Source organism: Coniosporium apollinis (genome assembly GCF_000281105.1).
Source record: "Coniosporium apollinis CBS 100218 chromosome Unknown supercont1.9, whole genome shotgun sequence".
Lineage (NCBI taxonomy): Eukaryota > Fungi > Ascomycota > Dothideomycetes > Coniosporium > Coniosporium apollinis.
This window is the reverse complement of record NW_006913271.1, coordinates 341269-366722: the sequence shown is the minus strand read 5'-3', so window position 1 is coordinate 366722 and position 25454 is coordinate 341269. Positions and strand designations below refer to the sequence as shown.

The 25454-nt window shown below is 56.6% G+C and overlaps 8 protein-coding genes across 8 annotated transcripts; 3 read left to right on the top strand and 5 right to left on the bottom strand.

The window, feature by feature from the left end:
- Positions 1 to 213: 213 nt before the first annotated feature.
- W97_02481 (uncharacterized protein) lies at positions 214 to 2345 on the top strand (the record flags this gene model as incomplete). The annotated part of the gene is made up of 4 exons (XM_007780381.1): positions 214 to 334; positions 398 to 630; positions 724 to 1712; positions 2069 to 2345. 4 exons carry the CDS (start codon positions 214 to 216, stop codon positions 2343 to 2345), a joined length of 1620 nt encoding a protein of 539 aa, XP_007778571.1.
- Positions 2346 to 5441: 3096 nt separating this feature from the next.
- Positions 5442 to 6680, bottom strand: W97_02480 (uncharacterized protein; the record flags this gene model as incomplete). The annotated part of the gene is made up of 2 exons (XM_007780380.1): positions 5442 to 6596; positions 6663 to 6680. 2 exons carry the CDS (start codon positions 6678 to 6680, stop codon positions 5442 to 5444), a joined length of 1173 nt encoding a protein of 390 aa, XP_007778570.1.
- A 433-nt stretch (positions 6681 to 7113) lies between these two features.
- On the bottom strand, positions 7114 to 7756 carry W97_02479 (uncharacterized protein; the record flags this gene model as incomplete). Its single annotated transcript, XM_007780379.1, has 4 exons — positions 7114 to 7183; positions 7238 to 7359; positions 7417 to 7457; positions 7516 to 7756. The coding sequence occupies 4 exons, from the start codon at positions 7754 to 7756 to the stop codon at positions 7114 to 7116; spliced, it is 474 nt and encodes a 157-aa protein (XP_007778569.1).
- Positions 7757 to 8822: 1066 nt separating this feature from the next.
- W97_02478 (uncharacterized protein) lies at positions 8823 to 11809 on the top strand (the record flags this gene model as incomplete). The annotated part of the gene is made up of 2 exons (XM_007780378.1): positions 8823 to 9058; positions 9112 to 11809. 2 exons carry the CDS (start codon positions 8823 to 8825, stop codon positions 11807 to 11809), a joined length of 2934 nt encoding a protein of 977 aa, XP_007778568.1.
- Positions 11810 to 12194: 385 nt separating this feature from the next.
- Positions 12195 to 12872, bottom strand: W97_02477 (uncharacterized protein; the record flags this gene model as incomplete). Its single annotated transcript, XM_007780377.1, has 3 exons — positions 12195 to 12330; positions 12423 to 12567; positions 12737 to 12872. 3 exons carry the CDS (start codon positions 12870 to 12872, stop codon positions 12195 to 12197), a joined length of 417 nt encoding a protein of 138 aa, XP_007778567.1.
- A 477-nt stretch (positions 12873 to 13349) lies between these two features.
- W97_02476 (CMGC/MAPK/ERK1 protein kinase) lies at positions 13350 to 14912 on the bottom strand (the record flags this gene model as incomplete). Its single annotated transcript, XM_007780376.1, has 5 exons — positions 13350 to 13981; positions 14033 to 14347; positions 14397 to 14463; positions 14605 to 14737; positions 14800 to 14912. 5 exons carry the CDS (start codon positions 14910 to 14912, stop codon positions 13350 to 13352), a joined length of 1260 nt encoding a protein of 419 aa, XP_007778566.1.
- A 522-nt stretch (positions 14913 to 15434) lies between these two features.
- Positions 15435 to 17473, bottom strand: W97_02475 (uncharacterized protein; the record flags this gene model as incomplete). The annotated part of the gene is made up of 2 exons (XM_007780375.1): positions 15435 to 16792; positions 16840 to 17473. 2 exons carry the CDS (start codon positions 17471 to 17473, stop codon positions 15435 to 15437), a joined length of 1992 nt encoding a protein of 663 aa, XP_007778565.1.
- Positions 17474 to 20736: 3263 nt separating this feature from the next.
- Positions 20737 to 25069, top strand: W97_02474 (uncharacterized protein; the record flags this gene model as incomplete). Its single annotated transcript, XM_007780374.1, has 2 exons — positions 20737 to 20888; positions 20938 to 25069. The coding sequence occupies 2 exons, from the start codon at positions 20737 to 20739 to the stop codon at positions 25067 to 25069; spliced, it is 4284 nt and encodes a 1427-aa protein (XP_007778564.1).
- Positions 25070 to 25454: the final 385 nt, after the last annotated feature.

The window sequence follows — 25454 nt, the reverse complement described above, 5'->3', positions numbered from 1 at the left end:
GCCTCCACTACTGGTGTATGCAGCTGCAAACCATGCTGAGAGGTGGTTCATACAACAGAATCCATGGTGTTGGAGAAATCTCCGGTGCTCGACTCCGGATCTCCTCCGCATTCGCGGGAGGCTTGCATGGCGTCCTTGGCCGCTTGCAGACCCTGGGCACGCGACTCCCGCAATCGCAACCTCGTTTCTCGGGCGGGACTGCTGCACACTACAATGAACATACAGGGGATGGCCTCCAGAAGAGCATTGTCTGCTCTCTCGAGAAGCCGCCAATACGTCAACGTCTGTTTCCAATGCCGCCGCAAGCTGGCAACAGACAGCAAGGTCTTCGCCGGTACACACGCCCGACCTTCCCGTACTACTCCCCCTATAACACAGTCCACTAACTCCACTATAGAAGGCGACATAGTCCTCCTCCGCCAAAAAGACGACCCCTCGCACGCCGGCATCCTCACAAAACCCCTCCGCCCCTCCGCTCGCATCGAGACGCATCGGGGTACCCTTCCCCACGCTTCAATAATCGGCCGGCGCGTCCGCGACATCGTCAGCAGCAGCAAGAACGTCGCGTACCGGATTCATGAGCCTACGCTAGCTGAGTATGTGCGCTTGACGCCGAGAGTGGTCACGCCTGTCCGTCTATTCCCTTGAGCGTCGAGATGCTGGATGTTTTTCTGTGAAACAAGCATACGGGTATAGGGAGCAGCGTTGATTGTGTGCACGCAGATATACCCAGGCGATGCGAACTTGATCGTCAGCTTGCTGGATATCCACGTCTCTCCACCTTGCCCAACCGATGGCGCCACGTTTCCGCTCGAAATACTCGAGGCGGGAACAGGTCATGGCGCGCTGACGCTCCACCTCGCGCGTGCAATACACGCCGCAAACGCGCCGCCGCCTTGTTCTGCGGCCACCCGACCATCGTCTTCGTCCGCAGCAAGCGACACCGAGACCACCAGCTCCAGTACCATTGAAGAAGCAGAAGAAGCGGAAGATGTTTCCTACGACGCGCCTCTCGCTGAGCCCGCAACCACCGCAGCTGATCCCTACGAGGCATGGCGCAAATCGCGCAGAGCAATCATCCACACCATTGAAATATCAGCTAAGCACTCCGAGCAGGCGCAACGGACCGTATCGCGCTTCCGGCGCGGCATGTATGCGCACAGCGTTGACTTCCACGTCGGCGATGTCTCGGATTGGATTACGTCGCAGCTGTCGTCACATGACACGACGGGACGGGGGATGGAGTTTCTGAGTCACGTGTTCTTGGATCTGCCGGCTGCGGAGGAGAAGCTGGAACTGGTGGCCAAGGCAATGAGAGTAGATGGCGTGTTGGCCGTCTTCAACCCTAGTATTACTCAGATTGGCGAGTGCGTCACAAGAATCAAAGAACTGAAGCTGCCGTTCCAGCTAGAGCAGGTGGTTGAGCTGGGACCGCCGAGGCTGTGGGATCTCAGGATCGTTAGGCCGAGGAGTGTCGACCGACTGGAGAACGCAAGAGGCGAAAAACGCTTGAGCATTAAAAGCGGTGAGGAGGGCGTTGAGCGCGCAGGCGAAGAAGGCGATGAGGGCAGTGCGGAGGGGATGAGTGATGGCGACGTCACGGCGCGAGACCTGGAGCAGGCGGAAGAATTGGAGAAGAAACAGGGGGTGTGGAAGATGGTCTGCAGGCCGAAGGCTGGGGAAAGGGTCGTTGGTGGCGGCTTTCTGGGAGTGTGGAGGCGAATGCGAAATATGTCGACTGATGGAAGCTAGGTCGATGTGGGAGGATGAAGTTCACTAGCTGCATGGTTGTCCAGTGCGTAGCAGCAATGTTGATTATACGGCAACAGCCGCCGCCTACTCTACCATCCCCAAAGTTACGAACAATATCTTGTCCAGCAAGATCAGATCAGATCATAATATATCGGTCGTAGCTCGTAATATTATACTAAAGAAGAAGACATGCTGGGTATATTATACTGTCAAGCGACAAAGAGAAGACCTCCAAAGCAACAGTCATAGGTATAGAGCGAGAAAGTAAGATCGTAAGTCATAGGCCCATAAGAAAAAGATGCGAACAGCCTAGCAGAGGCAGAAAGGAAGAAATAGAAGATGCTGTAGAGGCTACGGAGGAGGTCGAGAAGGAGGTCGAGGAGGAGACCAAGGAGGAGACCGAGGAGATCTCTTCAAGCCGCAGCGGTTATTACGTGAGCTACAGGCTCCGTGGGCCTCTGGTCCGGCTTAGGGTTGACGATGAAGCGAGCTCCTACCTCCGGAGGCTGCTCATCTTCGTTCTCCCTGCCTGGACGGGTTTTATCGAGGTGATGCCGTACTGCAAAGTCGTCAAAGTCTTAGTCGGTAAGTAGCGTCAAGATAGAAAATGAATACCCCAAATTGATAAGAGTCATAAAGCCTGGCATAGAGCAACGGAGGTCACTTTAGGGTCTTCCATGAGCGGTGGCGGTCTCCTGTCCTTTCACGTCCGAATGTAGTAACCGTAGTATCCCGTAGAATGTCAATGATGAGCTTTACGAAGCCCAGGCAGGCATGGATAGAAGTCGCAACAAGGCAACCAAGGCATAAACGGGTCAGAGACGGGATCACGCGCGTGCTTCAAGAAGGTGTGAAAGATTAATTAAACCTGCGGTGACGGTCCGACACGATCCCTGAGAGGTGCATGAAGGACTCTTTGTGCCGACACCAGCGTGGCAGGACTCGCTGCAAGTGCCGCAGCGTAGAGTGGAGCTTAGACTGTGAGTTCTTTGAGATGTCGGCAGGTGCATGAGTCGAGCCACGTTTTTGGGACGGCTTAGTCTGATTTGGGATCTAACCATTTTTAATCGCAAATGCCATGATATTACTGAAAGCCCTTCAGCCTGATACATAGCAAACGCCGTCGTATTGCAGACTTTTCCACAGGCCAGTCGTTTACCGCGTAGCGAGTGCTGCGTCCATCCCAGCGCAGTCGCTAGAATCCGTATCTCTTGCAGGGATAAAGGAGATCCTCACCCCGTTTGAAGTTCGACGGCTTTATTTTATAGTCGTCATGCGCCTGTACGTCGCCCGTCGTCATAAGGAAGTGGCTGTGTTTACATTTAGCAACACCATCAGGCGGAAGTCTCTTCTGGCAATCTCGTCCCGCACATCCCTTCGTATGTTGATTCAGAATGTCCCGAGAGCCGAAATCAGTTTTACCGCAGAACACGCATCGCAAGCACTCTCTCAATTGGCAAGGCTTGCGACCGCCTTTGACAACGCGCTTGGAACAGCGCAGACATGTGGGCTCGATCGGCTTGACAGGGGCGCGAGCCGTGGTTTTCTGACAAGGATCAGCAGGGGAAGCGCAGGGTAACCGCGCGCCTACGAAACTTACAGACGGAGTGCTTGGTGTTGACATTGTAGCTGTTGAGACGACGACAGCAAAACGCAGCTGGAAAGTAGAGTGTGTCGAACCTCAGAAAAACTGGGAGAGCGCGCGATATTTATGCGCTCGCTAAGACTCACGATTTACTGTTTATCTACCCTCACGAGCTTATTTCCCGTCATGGCCTCATTTCCATTTGCTTCCATATCGCCTGCGGTGACGCAGCGTTTTCACGTGCTGCAAACGGAGGGCACGACGGCGACACACAGGCGTATCGCTGGCTGAGGACAGCCGCGCAAGAAGGGGGAGGCAGTTGTAAGACACAAAGGGAGCCTCAGGCCAGTCCCAGGCTTTCCGCCGGATGTGGCGAGCTAAGTCGTCGGGGTCGCTCGCAACGTAGCCGTAACAATTACGGCATCCCTTTTCGAGGCAATTGTGATGGGGCTTGGCTTCGGTATGGCAAAACACACAGTGGCTGTCGTTACCACATTCTGGTGATGCGCATGCGGTGTGCAGGGCGTGACAGATGTGGGCCACTTTGTCGGACGAGAAGAACTGGTCATCTCCACAACGCTGACAGGCCGTGAGACATTGGTGCTCTAGCGGGTACCCGTGGCGGACGCCGCAGTCGGTGCAGCGGTTCATGGTGCAACGAATTTGTAGGTGTTCGAGGATCTTCGCGGGATAAGATCTACAATACGGACACCGTTTGCGCGGGTCATTTGTGATAGCGCGCCGCTGAGTCGGTGGGGGTGTACACGAGTGCGACTGTCTCTTGCACAAGATTGTTCGAAGGTCGCTCTTCCTGCAGCGGTGGCATTCGGGAAGTTGCGCATGTTCCTACAATATGTCAGCCTTGAAGTCTTCATCCCTAGTACCTCGTATCATTACCCTGATAGATGTGGCGGAGCAGTTGTGGCCGCTTCATTTCAACGTCGTTAGCGGGACAAAGCCAGCATTTACTTGTTGCGGTAGTTGACTTCGGTTTGAGCTTTATCGAAGTTAGTGTTACTAGTTGTTGGTACATATACACTACTCACCGCCTTGTGAAACACCCGTTCAAGGCCATCAGAGGCCTGCTTCAGCTTGCAAGGCGGTTCGTGTTTGTTGCAATTGCGCGGGACAATCCCCAGCTTCGCTTTTGTTGCCTTCGCGGTGTTACAGCATCTCTGACGGCGCTCGTTGGTCATGCGACTTTCTAGTACGATGTGTGCCGGGTTGTAACAAAAGAGCTGGTGGCAGGTATGCAAGATCTGTAAATGACCTTCTTGATGCCTGACTGCGGAATCGATACAGTCCGTCAGAGTCGGGACAAGTCTCGCTTTCGTTGCCTTGGCGGTATTGTTGCATCTCTGGCGACGCTCGTTGATCTGGCGATTTTCCAGTACGATATGTCCCGGGTTGTAGCAGAAAAGCTGGTGCCAAGGTATGCGACATACATGGGTTCGCATAGATAGGATTTTCTCTTGTACAGTGAGGTTTGTAAGTCCGTTTTCCTGCATACACGGTATTCCGGAAATCAAGTGTATTCCTGTTATCTCTTAGTCTTAAACCCTTTGTCCCGAGTGTGTTGTTACATTACTAACGCAATAGAGGTGGCGGAGAAGCTCTGTTCGCTCCATATTAGTGACAGGAGTGGGATAGCCGGTATTTCGAGTTGCCATAGTCGCTATGGATGGTTAGTTCGGTCGCTGTTAATGTTAGCGTTGCCATTGAATAAGTTACATATACTAACACAGCTGATGGAGAGTTGTAAATGATGTACTTTTGTTACAAGTCTCCCCCAAGGAGCTCGGTTAATTGTAACACTTCACGTTACCTTAGTTATAACACCAGATGTATAACCTTTCGGAGGCTTGTTACTGCTTGTTCAGTAAGGCAAGAGGGGCGTTGGAATCCAGACCGTACAAGACTATCGCGATTAACTCTCCATCGATCATGTTACTCACCGCACTTTGCAAAGCCCACGTGAGGCTGTTGAATGCCGGCACGGGTTGCCAGGGCGGACTACGCTTATTGCAGGTACTAAAGTCTTCTCATAACCCGGCCCTCGATTCAATCATCACTAGTGACAACATTACTCAACTCGCTGGCTGTTCTACTCACGGCCGGCCTCTCCGCCACCGCCATCAAAAGTGCCCCAATCAACACCTACGCTCCACGTTCTCCCCTTGACCTCAATCTCCCAGCTCGGCGCCCTCACCCCAACCATATCTCCTTTCTGAACCCTCTCCACATTCCCACCTCTCGCCTTGCCCGTAAGCACAAGCCTCTTCTCCTGTAGCAGATCATTCCGATTGGCACTCAGCCCCCTCAGGAGCGTCAAGCCATCAGCAAGTGTAACGTTGCCCACCTGTACATTTACCACAAACTCGGAATCGCCGCGCGCCCTCCCTGCCATCCTCCCCGCCCGCCCTTGCCCAGCGCTGCTACCGACGTCCATGACCCAGCCGCGAACCACGTCCGCCATGCCTCCCGGCACGAACTTCTGGCCCCGGCGGTGCGGGGAGAATGTGTCTGGCAACGGCTCTCTGCTTCCGCTGTCCAGCTGATGTTGTTGGGGCAGACGGAAAGCGGGACGTCGGCTAGCCGACTGCTGCTCATTAGTGATTTGTGAAGATGCAGGTTGAGAGGGGTGCAGGAGGAAGCGACTTGAGTACGGCGCTGGCGAGGGCGCCGATACGGGTCTCGTGGGAGAGCGGACAGGAAGGCGCAGGTCTGGTGGCGGGGACAGGCTTGAGGATAGTCGGCGACGCTTCGCACGGTGTTCTGGAGATGCGAATAACATCTCTTCTGCACCTTCGTCTCGATCATGGTGGCCCTCTCCGTCCTCTTCCGGCTGCGCCGCCGGCTCGTCTATCTCGACGGTCTGCTGCATTGCAGACGCGTCCAACGCGTCCAGCATCTCTCTGTCGCCATCCCCGTCTCCATGATCGCCGTCCTCAGCCTCCTGCGACGCATCTTCAATGCTTTCCGCACGCGTCAAGGGCCTTAGGCCCCGCTGGGGACGTGAGGCGGGCGACGCGGTGGACTGCGGGGTCGGCGGCGCATCATGGCTTCTGGTCTGAGCGAAGGAGAAGCGGGGAGTCTGCGCAAACTGCCGCGAAGATGTACTTGGCGTCGATAGTGGTTTGGGAGTTGGGCGCGGCTTTGGAGTTGAGGTGGGTTGGCTGGCGGGGTTGCGGCGGCCGGGTGGGGGTTTCGGTGGTTGCTGAGGATCGCGCTTGAGGACGAAGCGGTGGGGCGTTGGTGTCTAATCTTATGATCAGAATGAGGTATGGTCTCGCCGACTGCGTGATCGCGATTAGCAAACACTTACAGATGGTGGAGGAGGCATGGTCGATTATGGGGTGAGAAGCGAGGCCGGATAATCATCATAGGGCTGAGAGCGCGCACGAACGTCATGCTGTGTTCGCACTCTGACGGAACAAATTGCAGTAGTAAATAGTCTATCTTTAGGAATCCAAACTGGCAGAATCTTTCTTCAATCTATCACATCTCGTGGTATCTAAAGCGGAAACTCCGTTGCCAGCAATGTGCTTGTGAAACCACTCCCACGATTTTAATTTCCCCCCCATGCGCGTCCCCGCCTTAACTGAATACAACAATCTACAGAAGTGTGAGACCGACAAAACCAATAACTGCAGCGGCAGCGGCAGCGGCAGACGCCTTAAGTGCTTGGCGCCGCACCATGCGAGGAGTAATAGCAAGGCCGCCCTACAGCTTCGATTAGCACGGGACGCATCGCGCAAGACGATATCCTGGACTTACTACCGGCCGCAGCAGCCTTGGCCAGTGCAAGCCTGGCCGTTGGGGCAGCAGAACTCGTTGGCGCCAGGCCTGAAGCAGGTGAGCTGGCCGGGCGGTTTGCCCGAGCAATGACGGTAATCTGACCCAGCACGTCCACAGCACTGCTCAACGCTATCGATGGCAAGGCATTCCCACGTCTTCAGCGGCTTCGGCTTGGACGATGCGGCGGGTTTGGTAGCGCTAGGCTGTTCCGTTATACCTCCACCCTACGACGCCAGTCAGCAATGGCTTGTCGAAGACGATGTCTTCAAGGGTAAACGTACCACTCTGCCGCAGCAGCTCGTGTCTTTGCCAACGCAGAACTCTGAAAGAAAGGGATCAGTACTCGCAACTGGGGACGACCGATTATGCTGGGGACTTACCGCCATCGGCGCAGCACTGTTCGCCGGCGCTAGGGTTGTAGCAGCTCGTGCCGGTGATCGCGGTGTTGCACACGACGTTGCCGAGACCAAAGCACGTCGCACACGTGCCCTTGCAGACACCGTCTTGCCGCGCAAGTAGCCTTGAGTCGCTACCAGGGGTCACTATCAGTTTTATGTCGTTGGCAGCAGCGAGGCCGATCAGGAGGACAACAAATGGGAGCGCGTTTGCGAAAATCATCATGGCGGAAGTAAGGTGCAGTGAATAACCAGGACTTGGTAAGTAGCTACCTGGTATATAGCTACGTTGAGAGATGAAATGAGCATCTAGTTTAGACAAAGAATCAATTGGCTCAGACAAAGAATCAGGTGGCTCCAAAAATCAACAGATCAGGTGTGAAATATGCGACGACAAAGAGGAGAGAGACATGCTTCTTTTGTGTTCATCTTAAGGCCGTACGAGGTGCGCAACGGACCGTTCACGGCTAGCTCGATGAAGCTCAGGGCGAGGGCGTTATGCTAGGGCTTGCAGACATAAGAAGGACAAAGCGAAGCTCCCTAAGACTCGGCGCCGTTCTGTTTCGAGGCAGCGCCTCTTAGTTAGTGATCCGGGCCTGGCCGTTGAGGCTGTACCCTGTGAGTGGTACCTGACCAAACAGGATGGAAAGACGGGAAGTCAGGTTTTTGGACAAATGCAGACCTACACTCTTCGTTTCAAACCGCTTTCTATACAGACATCGGCGTCAGGTAAGACGGCAGATGATGCTCTCGTTGTCCTCCCCAGGTGTCTAAATAGAGGCCGCGTGTCGAGACATCTCAATACCTGCTTACTCTCTGTCATCATCCAACTTGGAAGCTCTTTACAGTTGGCGATTTGGTGAGTTGGCGATGAGACGCGTAACCACGTGACATGAATGTTCTCCCTCGCGTCGGACCGCGGTGCTGGGCGATCCCGTTGCTGCTGGCGGAAGCTAGCACCAGCCACCCAGCCACAGCGCGCAAGCAACCGTCAAAACACAACCTCTGCATCTGCATCTGCAGCTCGCTGCACGCTCGACACACTCACGCATAAGCCCATACATACGCTCGTTGACATACCTTACTAGTTTAGCTAACTCCCTCTTTCCATTCAATGTCTGGAGCTTCTTGAGATTGGGTATCCCTCTATCTATCGTGACGTATGCTCGGAGCTCGACACTGCCCCGGCCTTGCACGCGCGGCTTCGTCCTGTCCTCGAAGCTTTGGCCGACGTCCATACCAATTGGTCCCCCTGACCTCTCCGCTCCAAGTGACAGTATCTCTCGTCCACAATGGCTACCAAGACTGCCCGGTTAGCTGGGTTGACCGGCATGCACACTGCGGGTATTTACTCGGACATGACGGTAGATGGACCGGAGATTGGAACTTTGGTTGTTGTCTTCGACAGGGCAAAGAACCTGCCGAACAGGAAGACAATGGGCAAGCAAGACCCGTACTGTGCCGCCAGGCTGGGGAAAGAAGCGAAGAAGACAGAGACAGATAAAAGAGGAGGTCAAACACCGAAATGGTGAGCAGGCTGCCTACTGAATCTCCTCGGACGGTTGACTAAACTCTTCACAGGGATCAGGAGATACGATTCACAGTCCACGATTCGCCAGACTACCACAATCTCAAAGTATCCGTATTCAACGATGACAAGAAGACCGAGCTGATCGGCGAGACCTGGGTGAGCTTGGAAGCTGTTGTGGTGCCTGGTGGAGGCCAAAATGACCTATGGCACAACCTCAATTGCAAGGGCAAATATGCTGGGGAGATCAGGATCGAACTCACGTACTACGACACGCGGCCAAAGACGGAGAACCCAGCATTAGACCGTAGAGGAGAAACCCTGCCAGTGGACGTCCAACCCGGACAAGCCCCTTCCATGACCGGTCCGCGAGAGAGCACATCTGTAAAACGAAGACCCCTACCAGCCGGCCCGGCCATCTCATCCCCTTCTTCGGCCATAATACCGGATCATGCCCTTCCTGTGCCAGCTCCAGTGTCGGCTCCCCGAAGCTATCACACTCCTCCTAGGCCGCTTCCTCAGTCTGCAGCTCATTCGGAAGATCACACACCTTCCAGTCAACGACGCACATATACAAACGATTACCAGCCGCAGCCAGTACAGCGGCAGAGCTCATTGCCACCTGAAGATGCCTCGCCGTATCCGCTGATCCCACCTTCGAGCCGAACGCGTCCGCAGTACCAGCCAACTCAGCTACCCGACCCGTCTCGGTACGGGTATGGTTCTCCTGTTGACCGGCGATCCCCACGCCCGCCGGTTGAGGACTTGAACGGATACGACGGACCACGAATACGGGATCAGCCTGATGGTTACGCAAGAGAGCCGTATGCAGTCCGACCGATTGAGCCGCTACCAGCGCAGCCGAATGCTGGCCATCGGCATCGTGCATCCGTCGCTATTGGGTCCGAGTATAATAACGTTGCTCGAGCTCAATACTCGGTTAACAACCGACCCCACAGCCAAAGCGATCTGCCGCACTCTCATTCCGCTCCGGTGATAGTTTCTTATCAGACCCTGGAGCTAGCCAGACAAGAAAGGCGCGGTCATAATTATACGCCACCGACTCAGCGGGCCTATCACGATCCTTCCGTGGACGCTGGCGTTCACCAAACCGCCCTCAGTCACTACGGCGCCCCTTGTTCACACGAAGCTAGCTATCCCGCGCATGTCCAGACATACGATGAACCAGATAGCTTCGACCCAAGTGGTCACCCTTCTCAACATTACGGATACCATGAGCATTCTCATGCACCGAGCGCGCATGCGCCGGCTTATATGCAGCCAACGGTGGAGGATGAAGACGACGTCGCTCCTCCACCGCCTCCTGTACACCGTAGCAGTGCACCGGCCGCCGTGCCCCAGGTCTCTTCGCGACACATGAGACACTCATCAAACATGGCTCCCGCCCCCCTGAGCATCGCGACAGATCGGCACAGGCGGAGCACACATGGTTCCTCACCACAACCTCGCCATCACCAGGATGAATACTCTCCTTCCCCGCTTTCCAACCATCAAAGCTACGCGCACCACGGACATGCAGTGTCACCAAGTGGAGGATACGTGGAGCCACTTCGCCCGACTTCCAGCCACTCCAATATGCTAGAGTCCATTGAGGACAACCCCCACAGCCTGCCGCTGAGCCTTACGCCGGGCTACGATGCTACTGCGGTCGACCTGTACCACCACAGCTCAAGGCGGAATAGCCGATTGAGCACAGGCAATGTCAATCTCATGTCAATGTCAGGCCCGTATCAGGACGCACGTCCGCCAGCCTACGATACCCCTCCACGGGCACCTCCGCTTTCTCAGCAGCAACATATCCCAGACTATCAGACACCACCACGTCCACATCTGTACGATCACCATCAATCGCCCAGCCCCCATCCCTATCCCTCCGCCGAAATCGCACCAATGATCAAACCTCGCGCCATCTCCCCTGACACGCGCCTCTCCCGCGTCCCCGACCGCGCAACCCCTGTCCGCAAATCCGTCTCGCCGCGGCCCTCGTCCTCCGCCGACCCCACCGAGCGCCGCCTCTCCGGCGCGCCCTTCTCCCCGGACTCCTTCGACGCCTACAACCCGACCCTGCATACGCCGCACGCAGCATCCCACTCCCCAGCGGCCGCGACCCCAAGCCCAGATACCCACCGCCCAGCTAACACCAGTACCGATGCGAACGGTACCGGCCAGGTCGTCACCTTCCACGGCAAGCTCGTCGACCCCTCGGACCACCTCCCCGTCGAGGCCTGGGCCCCGGAGCCGGAGCCCAAGGGGCCGAAGAAAGACAAGCCGGCGCGCGAGCGGATTGGGTTGACGGGCGCGCGGGAGCCCGTGCCGAGCGGACAGCGCCAGCGCGACAGGGATGCCGCGATTAGGAACGCGGTGCATGCTGCTGCGGGCGTTGCGGCGAATGCGGGCGTCCCGGCTGTGAGTCCACGGCTGCCGGGAAGCGCGCAGGAGGGCGCGGGCAGGAACAGGCTGCAGAAAAGGTCGCCGAGGCAGAATCCGACTGGCGGGATGCCGTTGGCGGAGAGGGAGAATGTGGGGGGCTTTGGATACGGTGATGTTGATGGCGGGATGGGGTATGCGGGACGGGGAGGCCCACCGCCGATCCCAGCGAAGGTGCCGTTGGATGAGGGGATGATGGGTGGAGAGATGAGCGCGCTGAGCAGGGAGTTGAGCAGGATTGACATTAGTGCGCCGTCGGCGGGGGCGAGGAGGGGGGACGGAGCTATGCGGCGGTGGAGGTGAGGTGGACTGAGACTATAATGAGGAGCTTGGCCGTTGCTGACGGGAATATGTCTTACATGCACGGGATTGGGGGTATTTGGGCTGTACAACATGGGCGGACTTATTCGTTGGAGTACTGATCGGGGGCTTGGGTGCATTTATGCGGCGTTCGGGACGCATACGGCCAGTCATAAAGGCTTAGTTGTATTGTAGGCATAGACGGCCACGCAGCAATGGAAACCGATTTGAAATGCCCTGAGAACCGGCATGGCCAGTATGTTTTCTAATTGCGACTTTCCTGGGCTTCCACCTCACTGCCTGAGTCTGGCTTTTCCCATGCCTCAGCTGGACGAATTCAATGCTGTGCTCCACGAGACTACATGCGCACACCAACGTCCTGCATCGCCTACTTGGTGCTATCCATCTTGCCCTCCTGCCTGATATTCCCCCTCACATCATCATCGCCTCCATGCGCCTCCGCGTGCGCCTGGAGCTTGTCCTCAGGGCCGCCGAGGCCCTCGAAGTCGCGGGCTTTCGTGGGTCTACGGAAAGCGGAGACACATTAGCAGTGGAACAGCGAAATTGGCCTCTGAGACAGGGCAAGAGGAAGGAGCGGGTAAGGACAGAAACGTACCCTCCCGTCGCAGGATTGACAGCATCGCCACCCTCCGACTCCGGAATCTCGCGGTTGTCACCTGCACCAGATGCCGCTGAGCCGTACGTCACCTCTGCGCCGGGGAACTTCTTCTCGACGTTGGCGTCGACGCCGGATTCGAGTGCTGTTCGTTACTCCATCAGCCGATATGTCCACAACTCCCTCGGATACTCTACTTGGGATACAACAGCCTAGTAGCCCATTGGCAGAAGGCGCCCAAGGCCTCAACGGCCACGTGGTGGGAGAGGAGAGGGAGAGGGAAGGGGGTGATGGTGATGGTGATGGGGACACACTGGAGTCGCTGGCCCCCTTCCCATGGCCTGACGAGATGTTGGCATCGTGGCCGTGCTTCGCGGCGTGAGAGTTTAGGTCTGCCTCTGCTTGCTTGGCGATCTCGAGCGGGTCTTGGCCTTTGTATTCGGCGGACATTTTGTGGATGTTGGGTGGGCGATTGAGAATTGAGAGGTTCAAGTGTCGTCAGGAATCGGGGAGTTTATGGAGGACGTGAGACGGCTGGGTGTGTGGTTGAAAGTTCAGATGCACAGCTAAAATACGATGTGGGGAGTTTTGACAGAAGTGACAAGGCTACGTCACCGTTTTGGTGGGGTGTGTCGAGCGCCGGGTCGACCGAGAGCCGCTGGAAATGCCAGGCACGGCAATCACATTCAGGCATCAGGCAGGCGATCAAAATATCACTGTCTTGCAGTCCAGGCGGTAGATGCGGATAATGGAACTCGTCAATGCTACTCTACCAATATCACCATATGAATGATTCCGCAACCAGGCGGATCAAAACAGTGAATCAATCCATCAAGCCGCTCCCAGCTCTTCAACCCCACAAACCCACGTCCCTTCTTTTCCATGCGTATGCGTCCCTCTAGTCCCTTCCCAAATCTATGACCGCATCTACTGCTGCATCTTCGCATCCAAACCCCCCTGCAACTCCTGCTCCAACGCGCCCATCGCATACTGTCCCGAAAACGCCTCATGCGGCCGCGGGTCCTCGGGCGCCCTGGGATCATAATGATCCGGAATGGGGACATTCTGCTGCTGGCTGCCCGGCATGCCCTGCGCCTGTACGGGCTGCGCCCTCACCATCTGCCGGAACCTGTGCACCTCGGCGAGAATCATCTTCTTCATCTCGCCAATGTCCTCGACGACCTCGAAGTGGAAGTCGAAGGTCGTCGGGCAGGCCGGCTCGTCCGAGGCGTCGTGCCAGATCTGCAGGTAGCGGTGCTCGAGCGCCTCTTCGACGGAGATGCGCGAGCTGGGGTCGAAGGCCAGCATGCGGTCGAGGAGGTCGAGCGCGTCGGGGTTGGCGGATCGGAAGAGGGACGTGAAGGAGACTTTTTGCATGTAGGGCAGGTTGCGTACGTATTCCTGCGCGCGGGGCGAGCCGATGCGGGAGAGGGTCTCCTCGTTGGGAGTCCCGAGGTAGTGCAGGATTTGGTTCAGCTGGTCGACGTAGTCCCGGCCTTTGAAGAAGGGCTTGCCGCCGAGCAGCTCGGCGAGGATGCAGCCGACGGACCAGACGTCGACTAGGGGATGTTAGTTGGGACTCTTGGGGATGGTAAAGAGGGGGAACGTACTGGCTTTGGTGTAGCTCTGGAAGCTGAGCATGATCTCGGGCGCGCGGTACCATCGAGTAGCGACGTACTCGGTCATGTATCCTGCGTTCTCCTCCGGATCCATGGAGAAGCCTCGCGCGAGACCGAAGTCGCAGATCTTGAGCTCGCAGTCGGCGTTGACGAGCAAGTTGCCGGGCTTCAAGTCACGGTGCAGCACGTTCGCGGAGTGGATGTATTTCAATCCACAGAGGATCTGATAAATGAAGGACTGGAAGTGCGCGTCGGTCAAGGGCTGCCCTGACCTGATGATCGCGGCCAAATCGCATTCCATGAGCTCTGCGCCGGCGTCAGCCTTGTTGAAGCCAATCGTGACCCTCGTTCTCACCTTCGTATAGGTAGCACTCGTTGAAGTTGTCTGGTCTCGGGATATCCATGTCGTAGAGGCACGTTATCTGCGGCGGTTCTGTTAACGCCTGGGCCTGCGGCGCATAAGGGACACGGTATGTATAGGCGGGGGCTTACGTTGCGATGTCCTGCGGTGACTGTCAGCTTCTGTCCGGACAATTGCTTCCATCGCAAGGAGCAGTCTCTACCAAGGCCATACCTCTGAAGTGCTGTAACAACTTGATCTCTCTGAGCGCGCGCTTGGCGAGAATCTTCTTGCTGAAGACATTGGTGACCTTCTTGATTGCAACCCCCTCGTTCGTCTGTTGGTTTGTGGCGGCGCTGCAAGGACATCGTCAGCCATGGACAACTTGGTACCCTGAGGACAATTCTGTAAAGTATACCAGACGATGCCATAAGCGCCCTGCCCTAGCTCCTTTGTGACATTGTATCGTTCGTCAACAATGAATTCCTGGTTGAAGACCTTAAATACTTTTCGACCCTGAAGGTCTGCCATAGTTGGTTGTATAGGGTATGAAGGATGTTTGGGGCGTGTGTAGCAAAGTGGACGCGCGGTGTTCTTCGCGGTTTGTTTTAGGCCACCGAGTCTCGAAGTGGGGGGACAGGAGTCGAGATGCGTTGGAGTGGCGTGGAAATCTTCACTCAACAAGGCACGAAGAGATACAAGTAACGAGTGATATATATTGCAGGCTACAGCAAGGATGACAACAATATTCTCGAGGCGCAGAAGACCCTCAGCCTTCGACCCTCGAGGAGCTGAGCGCTTGTGGAGGGGCATCCGGTCCGCCCGCGTGTCAGCCCTATCCCGCGCTTTGAAGGGCCAAAGGGCGGTAAGCCAAACCCGCCATCAGCCTCACCAGCCGTGGTTGGAGCACATGTTGTTTCGTAAATTTAGACGTAATTCCCAAACCTCAGCCTCCAAGTGAGAGAGCTGCCAAGAACGCCTTTACAAATGCTACAGTCGTTACAGTGCACCTGCATTACGCCGCCATAGACTCCCGCATATCCTAGCAATGCATTAATCCTCAAACGAAAACCTCCTCTTTACCACCGTCCCCTCTTCGCTGTTGTCCAGTGGGCTTAGTGGGCTTAAAATCCTATCCGACCCAGATCCTGCTGTTGGATATGCAGTCACTGGCGAAACACGCTCGACATACTCTCCTGTAATCGGCCTTATATCCGACGGCGAGACTGGCGCCCGTCTCCTGTTACTCTCGACCGTCGGGGTGGTAGGCGATGGAGCGGGAGTGCTGTCGACGCCGTTGTATTTCTTTTCTCTAAACATCATCCCTTCTTTCTCGGATAGCTGGCGACCGTCTGCTTCTGGGCGGGCCGGGATATCGCCTTCCATTTCGAATACTACCTTCTGTGCGGCTTCGACCTCGCTGGGGTAGGGGCTGGCTGGCGTGCCGGGGGTTGCTAGGCCATCAGGAGCCCGATCGAGCTTCGAAGTGCTGTCGATCTCGTGGCGCGAAACTTGAGTCGCGTCAAGTTCGGCTTTGGGAATCACGTTGTCGGTTTGCTCTTCAGGTGGCTCTGGAGATTCTGAGGTTGATGAGCCATCGGAGGACGCCTCATCCCCAGGCTTCGGCTTCTGCTTCCTACGCCTCCACCAAAGCAAGAAGATGAGCAGTGCGATTAGGGCTGTGGCAGCTGCCGCACCGACGGCAATGCCGACTATAGCGCCTGTGCTGAGAGATGAAGAGGTAGAACCTGGAGGCTGCCCGCCGGTGCCCGCATTCGAGGCCCTCTCGAGAGACGGGATGGCGATGATGTTCTGCGCCGCTCCATACTCCCAGACGCACTGCGAGACGGAGAAGTTGGATCGCTCATGGTCAACGGTGATGTAGGCTTCTTGGAGAAATGCTCGGCCCAGGATGTACTGTGTCTCGTTCTGCGCCCGTCGGAGTGGAAAGTATTGTGTCGCATTAACAAGACCCTGATAGTATGGCAGAGCCGTGAGGTCGAACGCTGCATATGGCAACGTAATGTTGACTACTTGATTCGCTTCCGAGAGAGTAGTGCCAAGCGTAAAAGCAATGCTGGCGTTCTGCGCTAGCAGAGTCTCATGAAGCGTGTCGTTGACCAGGTAGAGTTCCGTCACGTCATCGTATATCAGACCAAACGCGTCTTCAAATGCTCGGCAGGCATCGATGGGAAGCCAGATCTGCGAGTACGTTGAATCGATATACGTGTAATGCGGTGTCGGCAGGAGGTTGACGTTCTGTCGCGTACTATCGCTCATGGAAATCGCCTGGAGACCGACCACTAGATCCCGCTCGTTGTCCGGTGCAAAGGTGAATGAGACACCGTTGGGCTCGAAGCGCGATGCATCGTACCCGCCGAGCGTGAGGCTTGCCAGGACCTTTCGCAGACCTGTACCCGTTAGAAGTCTTCATTTAACCTCGTTTGTAGAGACATACGGTACTGGTTCCCCGCTGTATAGCCGTACGACAGGCTAGGAATAAGACTTTGCTCCTTCAGATTGCTCATATAACTTGGCGATGGCTCGCCAAAGGTGCTGAAGTTGGTCGGCTTTGGGTGCAGGCCGAAAACGCCCAAGAAGAAGTCCTCCGATGTGTAGCTTCCCACAGTCTGGTTCAACAGTGTGGGACCTCCTTCCCCCTCCATTCCCAAGCCCACAGTGTCGTATCCATAGGTAGCGATACCTTCCAGCCCCAGATTGGCCCCAATCCAAAGATGGAAATTCCCTATCTCGTTCCAGGTCGAGGATGCGTTTACGACAAAGTCATCGCCTCGAGCCTCTCGGCATTGCTCACGATCGGGGTAGTTTTGACATGCTTGTGGCAGTACCACCCAGGTCTGCTGACTGCCAGTCGATGCGAAGACGCGGACATATTGCGCCGGAGTGCCTACACGCAGTGTGAACGACGACCACGGCCCGTCGATGCCGTCCCAGTTTTGGTCGGGTGCGAAAGATATGGGCGATGGAGGAGCAGCCGCTCTTGGTTCGAGCGCAACTGCGGTGGACAGCGAACATAGCGAGAGGATGGTGACCATCAGATACCATGCCGCCCGCGGCCGGCAGTGGAACATGGTGATGTCGAAGTGGAAGGCAAAACTACCGGCACCCAATAGGGCGGTGGAGATGGCGGCTCATGCCCGCTTCGGAACGCTTCAGTTGCCTGCGCGCACAGCACGTACATACGTGTAGAACGACCGCAAGTGGAAAATTGGGGTTGAGGCTCTGAGACGAGCCGGACAGGAGCGCCCTGCAAGCGCATCCGAGTGCTGGTGACGATCAATCAATCGGATCAGCATCAGTCTGGCAGGTGGTCGGGAGAGCGGCGCCCTTCCCGGCTGGCGGCATTCAACTAATCTCACAGCTGCCAAGCATGCAACTTGCGCTGTCGGCGGTACCTATCTGAATCAACCCCATGCTCGGACGCAAGGCACCTCATTAGCGATAGGTACCCGTCTCTGTCCCACCAGGAATGCTAAAATTGATGACGAGATGGAAGAGCGAAGTAGCACAGCACTCGGCATCACTCGGCATCACTCGGCATCACTTGGCAGCCGACAGCGTCCCGACAGTTCATCCCGGCGCCGATTCAGATAGACGGGAACCTTTGGCCGGCGCGGCTTCGAGGACTGTGTTTTTCCGGTCTCGTCTGCCGTGCTGGGGCGGGGTCCCCTCCACGACAGAAGCCGAGAGACAAGGCGCGGTGCTGACCATCATGCTGCAAGGCCCCCGGAGGGAGTTCAGCTATGTAGGCCGCAATGCCTGAGAAGAGCTGGAGCTGGAGCTGGAGACGCGCCGCGCCATCCAGAAAAGGCCTTTGCGTCTGATGTCTGGCCAATTCTCGTTAGCGTGGCGAGCGCGTCAGCAAGCGGGGAGGCCGGAGAAAGCCAGCAAACGCATGTCAGACCAGCGACGGCCAACGAAGAGCAGCAATTCGAAGCTTTATTTCACCGTACGCCAATCAGTCGCCGCTGCGGGGAAATGTGCCGCCACGCCAACGCAAACCCGAAACAGGCTCGCTTCCTTGCAAGGTTGCGAGGAACCCTGGCGTACCTAGGTAGCTTGGAGATGGGGCCCCTTGGCCTGTCGCCACCGTCCCGCTGGGCTCGTCACAAAGTCCGTGCAAGTCTCCCGGCGATCAACCACCCGGGCATGAGCGCTCCCCAGCGGCGTCGAGCGCCTCTTCCATAGCCAAGGAGCGAAGGTTTGAGACGTGGCTGGCAGACCGACCACAGCAACGGTCTCCGCCGCGCGAACAACGTAATTACTCTTCCGAGGACAGCGCATCTCGAAGATGGACCTCTGCTTCCAGTTGCAACCCAAGCGAGAATGCGTCCAAGGGCCCGTCGTGTTACCTCGCGGCTGCCAATGTCTTGCCTGCAGGTCGGCTGAGCCGGAGATCAGGGTTCTGCACCAGCTGCTTCCGCCTTCGCGAAATACGCCCGCTCTCAGTCGTTTTCGGAGGCTAGGCCGCGCCCATCCATCCCAAACGTCCACTCGCCGTAATCGACGTGCAGCGCCGAGACCATCCAACCGTGATCTCCGCCTGAACCTCCATCTCGCCCTCCGTGACCTGATCTGTGTATTTTCGCTCTATCTTCGTCCGTTGTTCATTGTAGCATTGCCTTTCGTTGTCCCGGCGGATGTTGTCTACGCCATCTTCACTGTCTTTTAGCGGAGAGACGCACGATGCGCCAGCATAGCCTGATTTTGGCCTGGCTATTGGCGGCTCTTGCATGTGCTTCTCCCGACAAATTCAGGCTTCGCCGATACGAGTCCATAGGTAAGGCATTGCACGTCGATAAACGTACCAGCCTGTTGACCTGTACAAGGAAAACAATGGAACTCGAGTACGCCCGCCGACACGCCAACGTTCGTTGCTCCAGAGGAATCCAACTCTCTTTTGACGTCCAGCCTGTCTGAATCTATCTTGGCACCAAGCTCGAGTCCGAGCCCGATTGAAACTTATGATGAAGCGAAGACCATCTCCTCGACTATTATCGAGGTTTTTTCGAGCTCCTCAACCCAGATAGCATTCAGTTCTAGCAGTACTGTTAGTAGATCCGCCGCAGACACGCCAACCAAAGCTCCAGAAGCCACTCTTCCGGCTTACTCTTCAGTGTTCACGTCCACAACATCTTCCGCAACCCCTTCCGAATCCCCTTCCGATCTCTCTGAGACGTGGACTTCCACATCTACTACTCCCGACACAGTATCCTCCACGGCAAATGAAACTGGCGTGTCTACCTCAAGGATAGAGGCTGCGACTCTATCAGAGCCTACTGCGGACTTTACTGCAGAACCTACCGTGGAGTCTTCGAAGAGTTGGGCTGCCAACTCCACCACGACCGATATAGTGTCTACTACGACGAGTGGTGCTAGCGCGTCAACCTCAAGGACTGAGACTGCGTCATTTTCGGAGCCTACCGCAGAGCCTACCGCAGAGCCTACCGTGGAGCCTACCGTGGAGCCTACTGCGGAACCCTCGAGGAGTCGAGCTGCCAACTTTACCGCGCCGGAGTCTACCTATCCTGCGGACCACGGAACCGGCAAGCCTGATTATACTTCAGCAACCGCCGCTAACACCTCCTTAGAGTCCGCTACTGAGCCTGCGCAGACCTGGGCTTCCAACTCTACGACAACCGGATTGAGCTACCCTACGGAGTCTGGTCCGGGCACCCCTAGTTCGAGTAGAGTCCCCGAGAACATTACACACGTGGTTCCCAACAGTCCATTGAGCGGATATTCCAGTGCTTCCGCCCCGTCCTGGAACACGTCCAGTACTCCGACGACTCCCATTACGAGTCCAGGAGCGTGGAATACCTCCAGCTCTTATGTGGACACAACTGCGAGCGATATCAGTTCCAATGCCTCAAGCACCGTGTCCCAGATCGATTCTTCAAATGCTCCGTCTACTGTTTCAGCACCAAATACCGCTTACTACAACGCCTCAACTACCGCTCGCCACACCGCTTCGACTAGCCCCTACTACCACAATTCCACCACCACTTATTCTCATACAACGATTACTTCATCGTATAATGTTTCAAGCACCGCCCAAGCCAATTCATCGACCAGCGCGGCGAGCAACGACACTTGCGGAGGTTGTACGATCAACATACGCAATGCCAAGGTGGATTACTGGCACACAACGTCGTACGAGTACGCAGAATCAATCCTTGCGATCGGAGACGACAACTATGTGACCGCTGTACCAAATGATTGGCCCTTTGACGTAACGGAATATCTGGAGCAGCCGACAGATTACGTACCAGTCCCTACATACGACTCTTACTGGAATTACTCTTATGTCGCTTACATTCCTGTAACCCCACCTATGCCTGTAGCGGCAGCTACATCGATCATAACGAGAAGCGCTGTCAGTCCGTTTCCTACGACCGAGGTTGAGCAGCCCTACTATGGCGACACTCTCCGGCTCGATCCGCTACCAGAAGCTACCGCTGTTATTACTGAGGCGGCCACTACAGTGTAAGTCTCCCGCCTCGCTGAAATGGACTGATAGTTGACATTCTACTAGTACATCAGCTACGCCTGTCATCTACTATAGCGTGTACGAGGTGGTTGAGAAGAAGCCCGTCGTCGCGGACGGTAGCGTCTCCTGCTTGGCATCCACCGCGACATACGATCTCCCCACTCCGTATATGCATGAGTACTTCCAAAAGGGCATAGATAGTCTGTCAGTGGTGACGGGGGACATTCCTGCGGAGTTCCTTACTGGCTTACCCGAGTCGTCGTGCACTCTTGGAAGCTTCGAAGCCTCGCCAACCGTTCTGATCGTCGTCGATATCATCTATTATTGGGCGTTCACAGCCCGCATCGGTCATGTGGAGTCTACCGCCACTGAAGACCCTGAAGCGCCGTGTCCAACATGCGGCTTAAGAGTACATACTGAGAGGCCAGCGCCCGGTCCCCCCGATGTTCCCGGCTTTGTCACGGCTGAGAACGTGCCCGGAACAACGATAGTTGAAACAAATCCAGGTGTGCCAACAGACAGCGCGACTAGTAACGCAGGGGCCCCTCGAGCGGGAGTCCAACCAACAGCATCCAATCCGCAGGAAGTTGATCCCACAGCTCCGAAGCCTGGAGGCGTCGAAACCCCTGTCAGTCAGGATCAGCCAGGTGAATTTACGCCGATTGGCGGTGATACAAACCCTACACCAGCAGACAATTCGAGGCCTACAGCGACATCCGGGCGCCCTAATGTGACGTTCAATATTGGCCGCATAGAGCAAACCGTTACAATTGACCCGGCGACGACCAACGCTCCTCCAGTATTGACGGCAACGATAGGCGGGCAGACGACCATACTTACTCCCCAGGGGCCAGCACCATCGGGAGGAAACGCCCCGTCCGCTGGGGACAGCGTGCTTACGTTCGTTGTGGGACCCACTCGAGTTATTGTCAACCCAGCCACCACGACGCAGGTCACAGCTCTCACCGTAAACGTTGGCGGAAGCGTGACTGTGGTGGCTCCTCTACCTACTGCTACACCCTCCGCGGCCGCAGTTGCCGGTAACCTTGGAAGCCTCCTTGCGCCATCCGTGGAGACCAGACCTGCAGCCGCTGCAGCCGGAAATCTTGGTAGTGTGATAGCGGAGATCACCCGCGCCGGCGCTGCCTCACAGCAAGCTGGTCCCTCAGCCGTGGGTCAGGTACAGGGCAATCAGGCGGCAGCGCCATCGCGCAACATCGTCGTAGGCTCAAACACCTTCGTCTTACCGAGTGCGCCCTCGGCCCCCATCGTAATCGGTGGACAAACTCTAGCTCCGGGTGGGCCGGCAGTCGTTGTCGACAACATTCCTGTATCGCTTGCGCCCTCTGCCACTGCAATTGTTGTGGGCGGTCGTACCTCGCCCCTGCCGCAAGTCGCGTCACCTGTTGCAGCACCACCGTCTGTGGCCGCACCACCGCCTGTCATCCCGATTGGCGGGAACACTTTCACGCCCAATGCTGCGACACAGTACTACCTCACACCTGGTGCAACTCTGACACCAGGTGGCGTGGCTACGCTGAGTGGCACGGTCATCAGCTTGGGCCCTTCGGCTTCCTATGTGGTGATTGATGGCAGTACCCAACCACTTGCCAGGCCAGTACCCGCGCCTACCGCAGCCCCAGCTCGAGCGCCAGCTCCGATACCAGCGCCCACATTGACCTTTGGTGGATCAACCTTTTCTGCCGTACCGGGATCATTCATAGAAGTCGGAGGCCAGCCGTTGGCGCCCGGTAGCGCGGTCACCGTCAATGGCAATACTATCTCGCTCGACAGCTCCGGTTCCAATGTCGTGGTTAACGGGGTCACTCAACCGCTTGCCGCTCAAGCTACTACGCCATCTATCCTGACTTTTGCTGGAGGTTCTTTTACCCCCAGCGTTGGTACCTCGTATATCATCAGTGGACAGACCCTTCGGCCAGGAGCTGCTGTAACTGTTGGCGGCACGATGATCAGTCTGGCGCCTTCCGCTACCGCAGTGGTCATCAATGGCGTTGCGCAGCCGCTTGCTCCACAAGCTACTGCTCCTCCAATCCTGACGGTTGCTGGGAATACATTCGCCCCAAGCGTCGACAGCTCGTTCGTTATCGCTGGCCAGACGCTTCGGCCGGGAGTCGCCATTACAGTTGATGGCACAACAATCAGCTTGGCTCTATCGGCATCTGCAGTAGTGATAAACGGAGCAATTCAGACGCTCAGGGCCGGGGTTGTAACCCCAGCAGCTGCTGTGACGATCGCTGGAAGCACTTACACTGCTAGCGCTGGCGCCCCGCTAGTTGTTGACGGGCAGACACTGACGCCTGGTGGTGTTATCGTAGTCAGCGGAACCACTGTGAGCCTGAGTCCGTCGGCATCAGAGGTCATCGTCAATGGCGTAACGCAAGTCTTGAGGCCTTCGCCTGTGGTGACCCCTCCGCCCGTTCTTACTGTCGGAGGCCAGACTTACAGCCTAGGTTCAAGCTCTGGGCAACTGTTTGTCATCAATGGACAAACACTCGCACCCGGAGGTGTGATCACTGTCAGTGGCAGTACAATTAGTCTAGGTCCATCCGCTGCTTTTGTTGTTATCAACGACGCTACGCAAGTCCTCGTGGAGTCGGCGGTCATCACGGCGGCCCCTGTCCTCACGGTTGCCGGGCAGACGTACACCGCATCTGGTGGAAGCTTTGTCGTTGCCGGGCAAACGCTTCGGCCCGGCAGTGTGCTTACCGTAGATGGGACTACAATATCTCTCGGCCCCTCAGCTTCCATAGCAGTAGTCAATGGCGCGACCCAGACGCTTGCGCTTGCTCCTGTCATCACCTATCCGCCGATTCTGACGGTTGACGGACAAGTCTTTACGGCAACAAGCGGCACCTTTGTTGTCGACGGCCAGACTCTGACTCCAGGTGGAGTAATTGTCGCTGACGGAACGACGATTTCACTGGGACCATCCGCTTCTATAGCTGTGGTCAACGGGGTCACCGAAACTCTTGTCTTCTCTCCTACAATCACACCTGCCCCTGTTCTCTCAGTTGACGGCCAAGCTTTCACCGCAACAAGCGGTACCTTCGTAATTGACGGGCAGACTCTCACTCCAGGCGGAGTCTTCACGGTTGACGGCACCGTCATTTCACTCGGTCCCTCCGCCACCGTAGCCGTCGTCAATGGTGTAACGACAATCCTTGCTTACGCTCCTATGATTACCTCTCCTCCTACTCTAACTATCGCTGGCGAAGTTTATACCGCCACAAGCGGTAGCTTCGTCATTGATGGTCAAACTTTAACCCCGGGGGGAGTTCTCACAGTCGACGGGACCGTAGTGTCACTTGGTCCCTCAGCCACCATCGCGGTTATAAACGGTATCACCTCCACCCTCGCCTACCCAGCTACCATCACCTCACCCCCCACCCTCACTATCGCCGGCCAAGTCTACACCGCCACTTCCGGCACCTTCGTCATCGGCACCCAAACTTTAACCCCCGGCGCAATCCTCACCATATCCGGCACGACTGTCTCTCTGGGCCCCTCGGCCTCCTTCGCCATCGTCAACGGCGTAATCTCCACCCTCGTCTCTCCACCCACCATCACCGCGCCGCCCTTCCTCACAATCGGCAACACCGTCTACACCGCCACCGTCAACGGCGCCGGCACTACCTACGTCATCGCCGGCCAGACCCTCACACCCGGCGGCGCCATCACGGTAGACGGGACGCGCATCTCGCTCGCCGCCTCCGCGACCGCGCTCGTCGTCAACGGGCGCACGACATCGCTTTCCCCAGCCACAGCGGTCATAACGCTCCCGCCGCTCCTGACCATAGGCCCGAGCACCTACACGGCCCTACCCGGCGGCGGAACCACGTTCGTGATTGCGGGCCAGACCCTCACGCCTGGAGGCGTTATTGTGGTGGATGGCACGACGATCAGTCTGAGTCCGAGCGCGACGGCGCTGGTGGTTAATGGAAGGACTACGGCGCTGTTTCCGGCGACGAGTACGAGGGCGAATACAGCGATGACGACGAGTACGAGTGCGAGGCCGGGGGAGAGCGTTGGGAGCGCGAGTGCGAGTGCTACGAAAACGGGTGCGGCGGCGGGGAGGGCTGGGAAGGGAGCGGTATGGACCAGTATCCTCGCGGGTGTCATGGCGACGGTGGTCTTAGCAGTGGTGGGGTGGCTGTGATTGGACGGGGGGGGAAGAGGAGGATAGAGAGGGAAAAAGGAGGAAGAGGAGGATAATGATGTTACGACGTAATGATGCACCAGCCAGGGCGTTTTTATATCTGCAGGCTCCCTCAAGCCGATGCTGCGGAAGGGGATCTCGGGCGCTGATTTGGATGCTATAATGATTAGGGTAATGGGATCTTTGTCTTGGGACGGTATACGCGGAATTATAGAGACAGCACTTTGGACCAAAATGGAAGCATAGGACCTGGGAATTGGCTGGGATAATGGGGAACGGGTATCTGGTTAGCATAGCTCCTGGGAGGGGGAAACGGCCTGTATTTATGGGCACTCATTGCCATTTCAGTGGCTAGCTTGGCCTCGCAATCTGTCGTTATATAGAG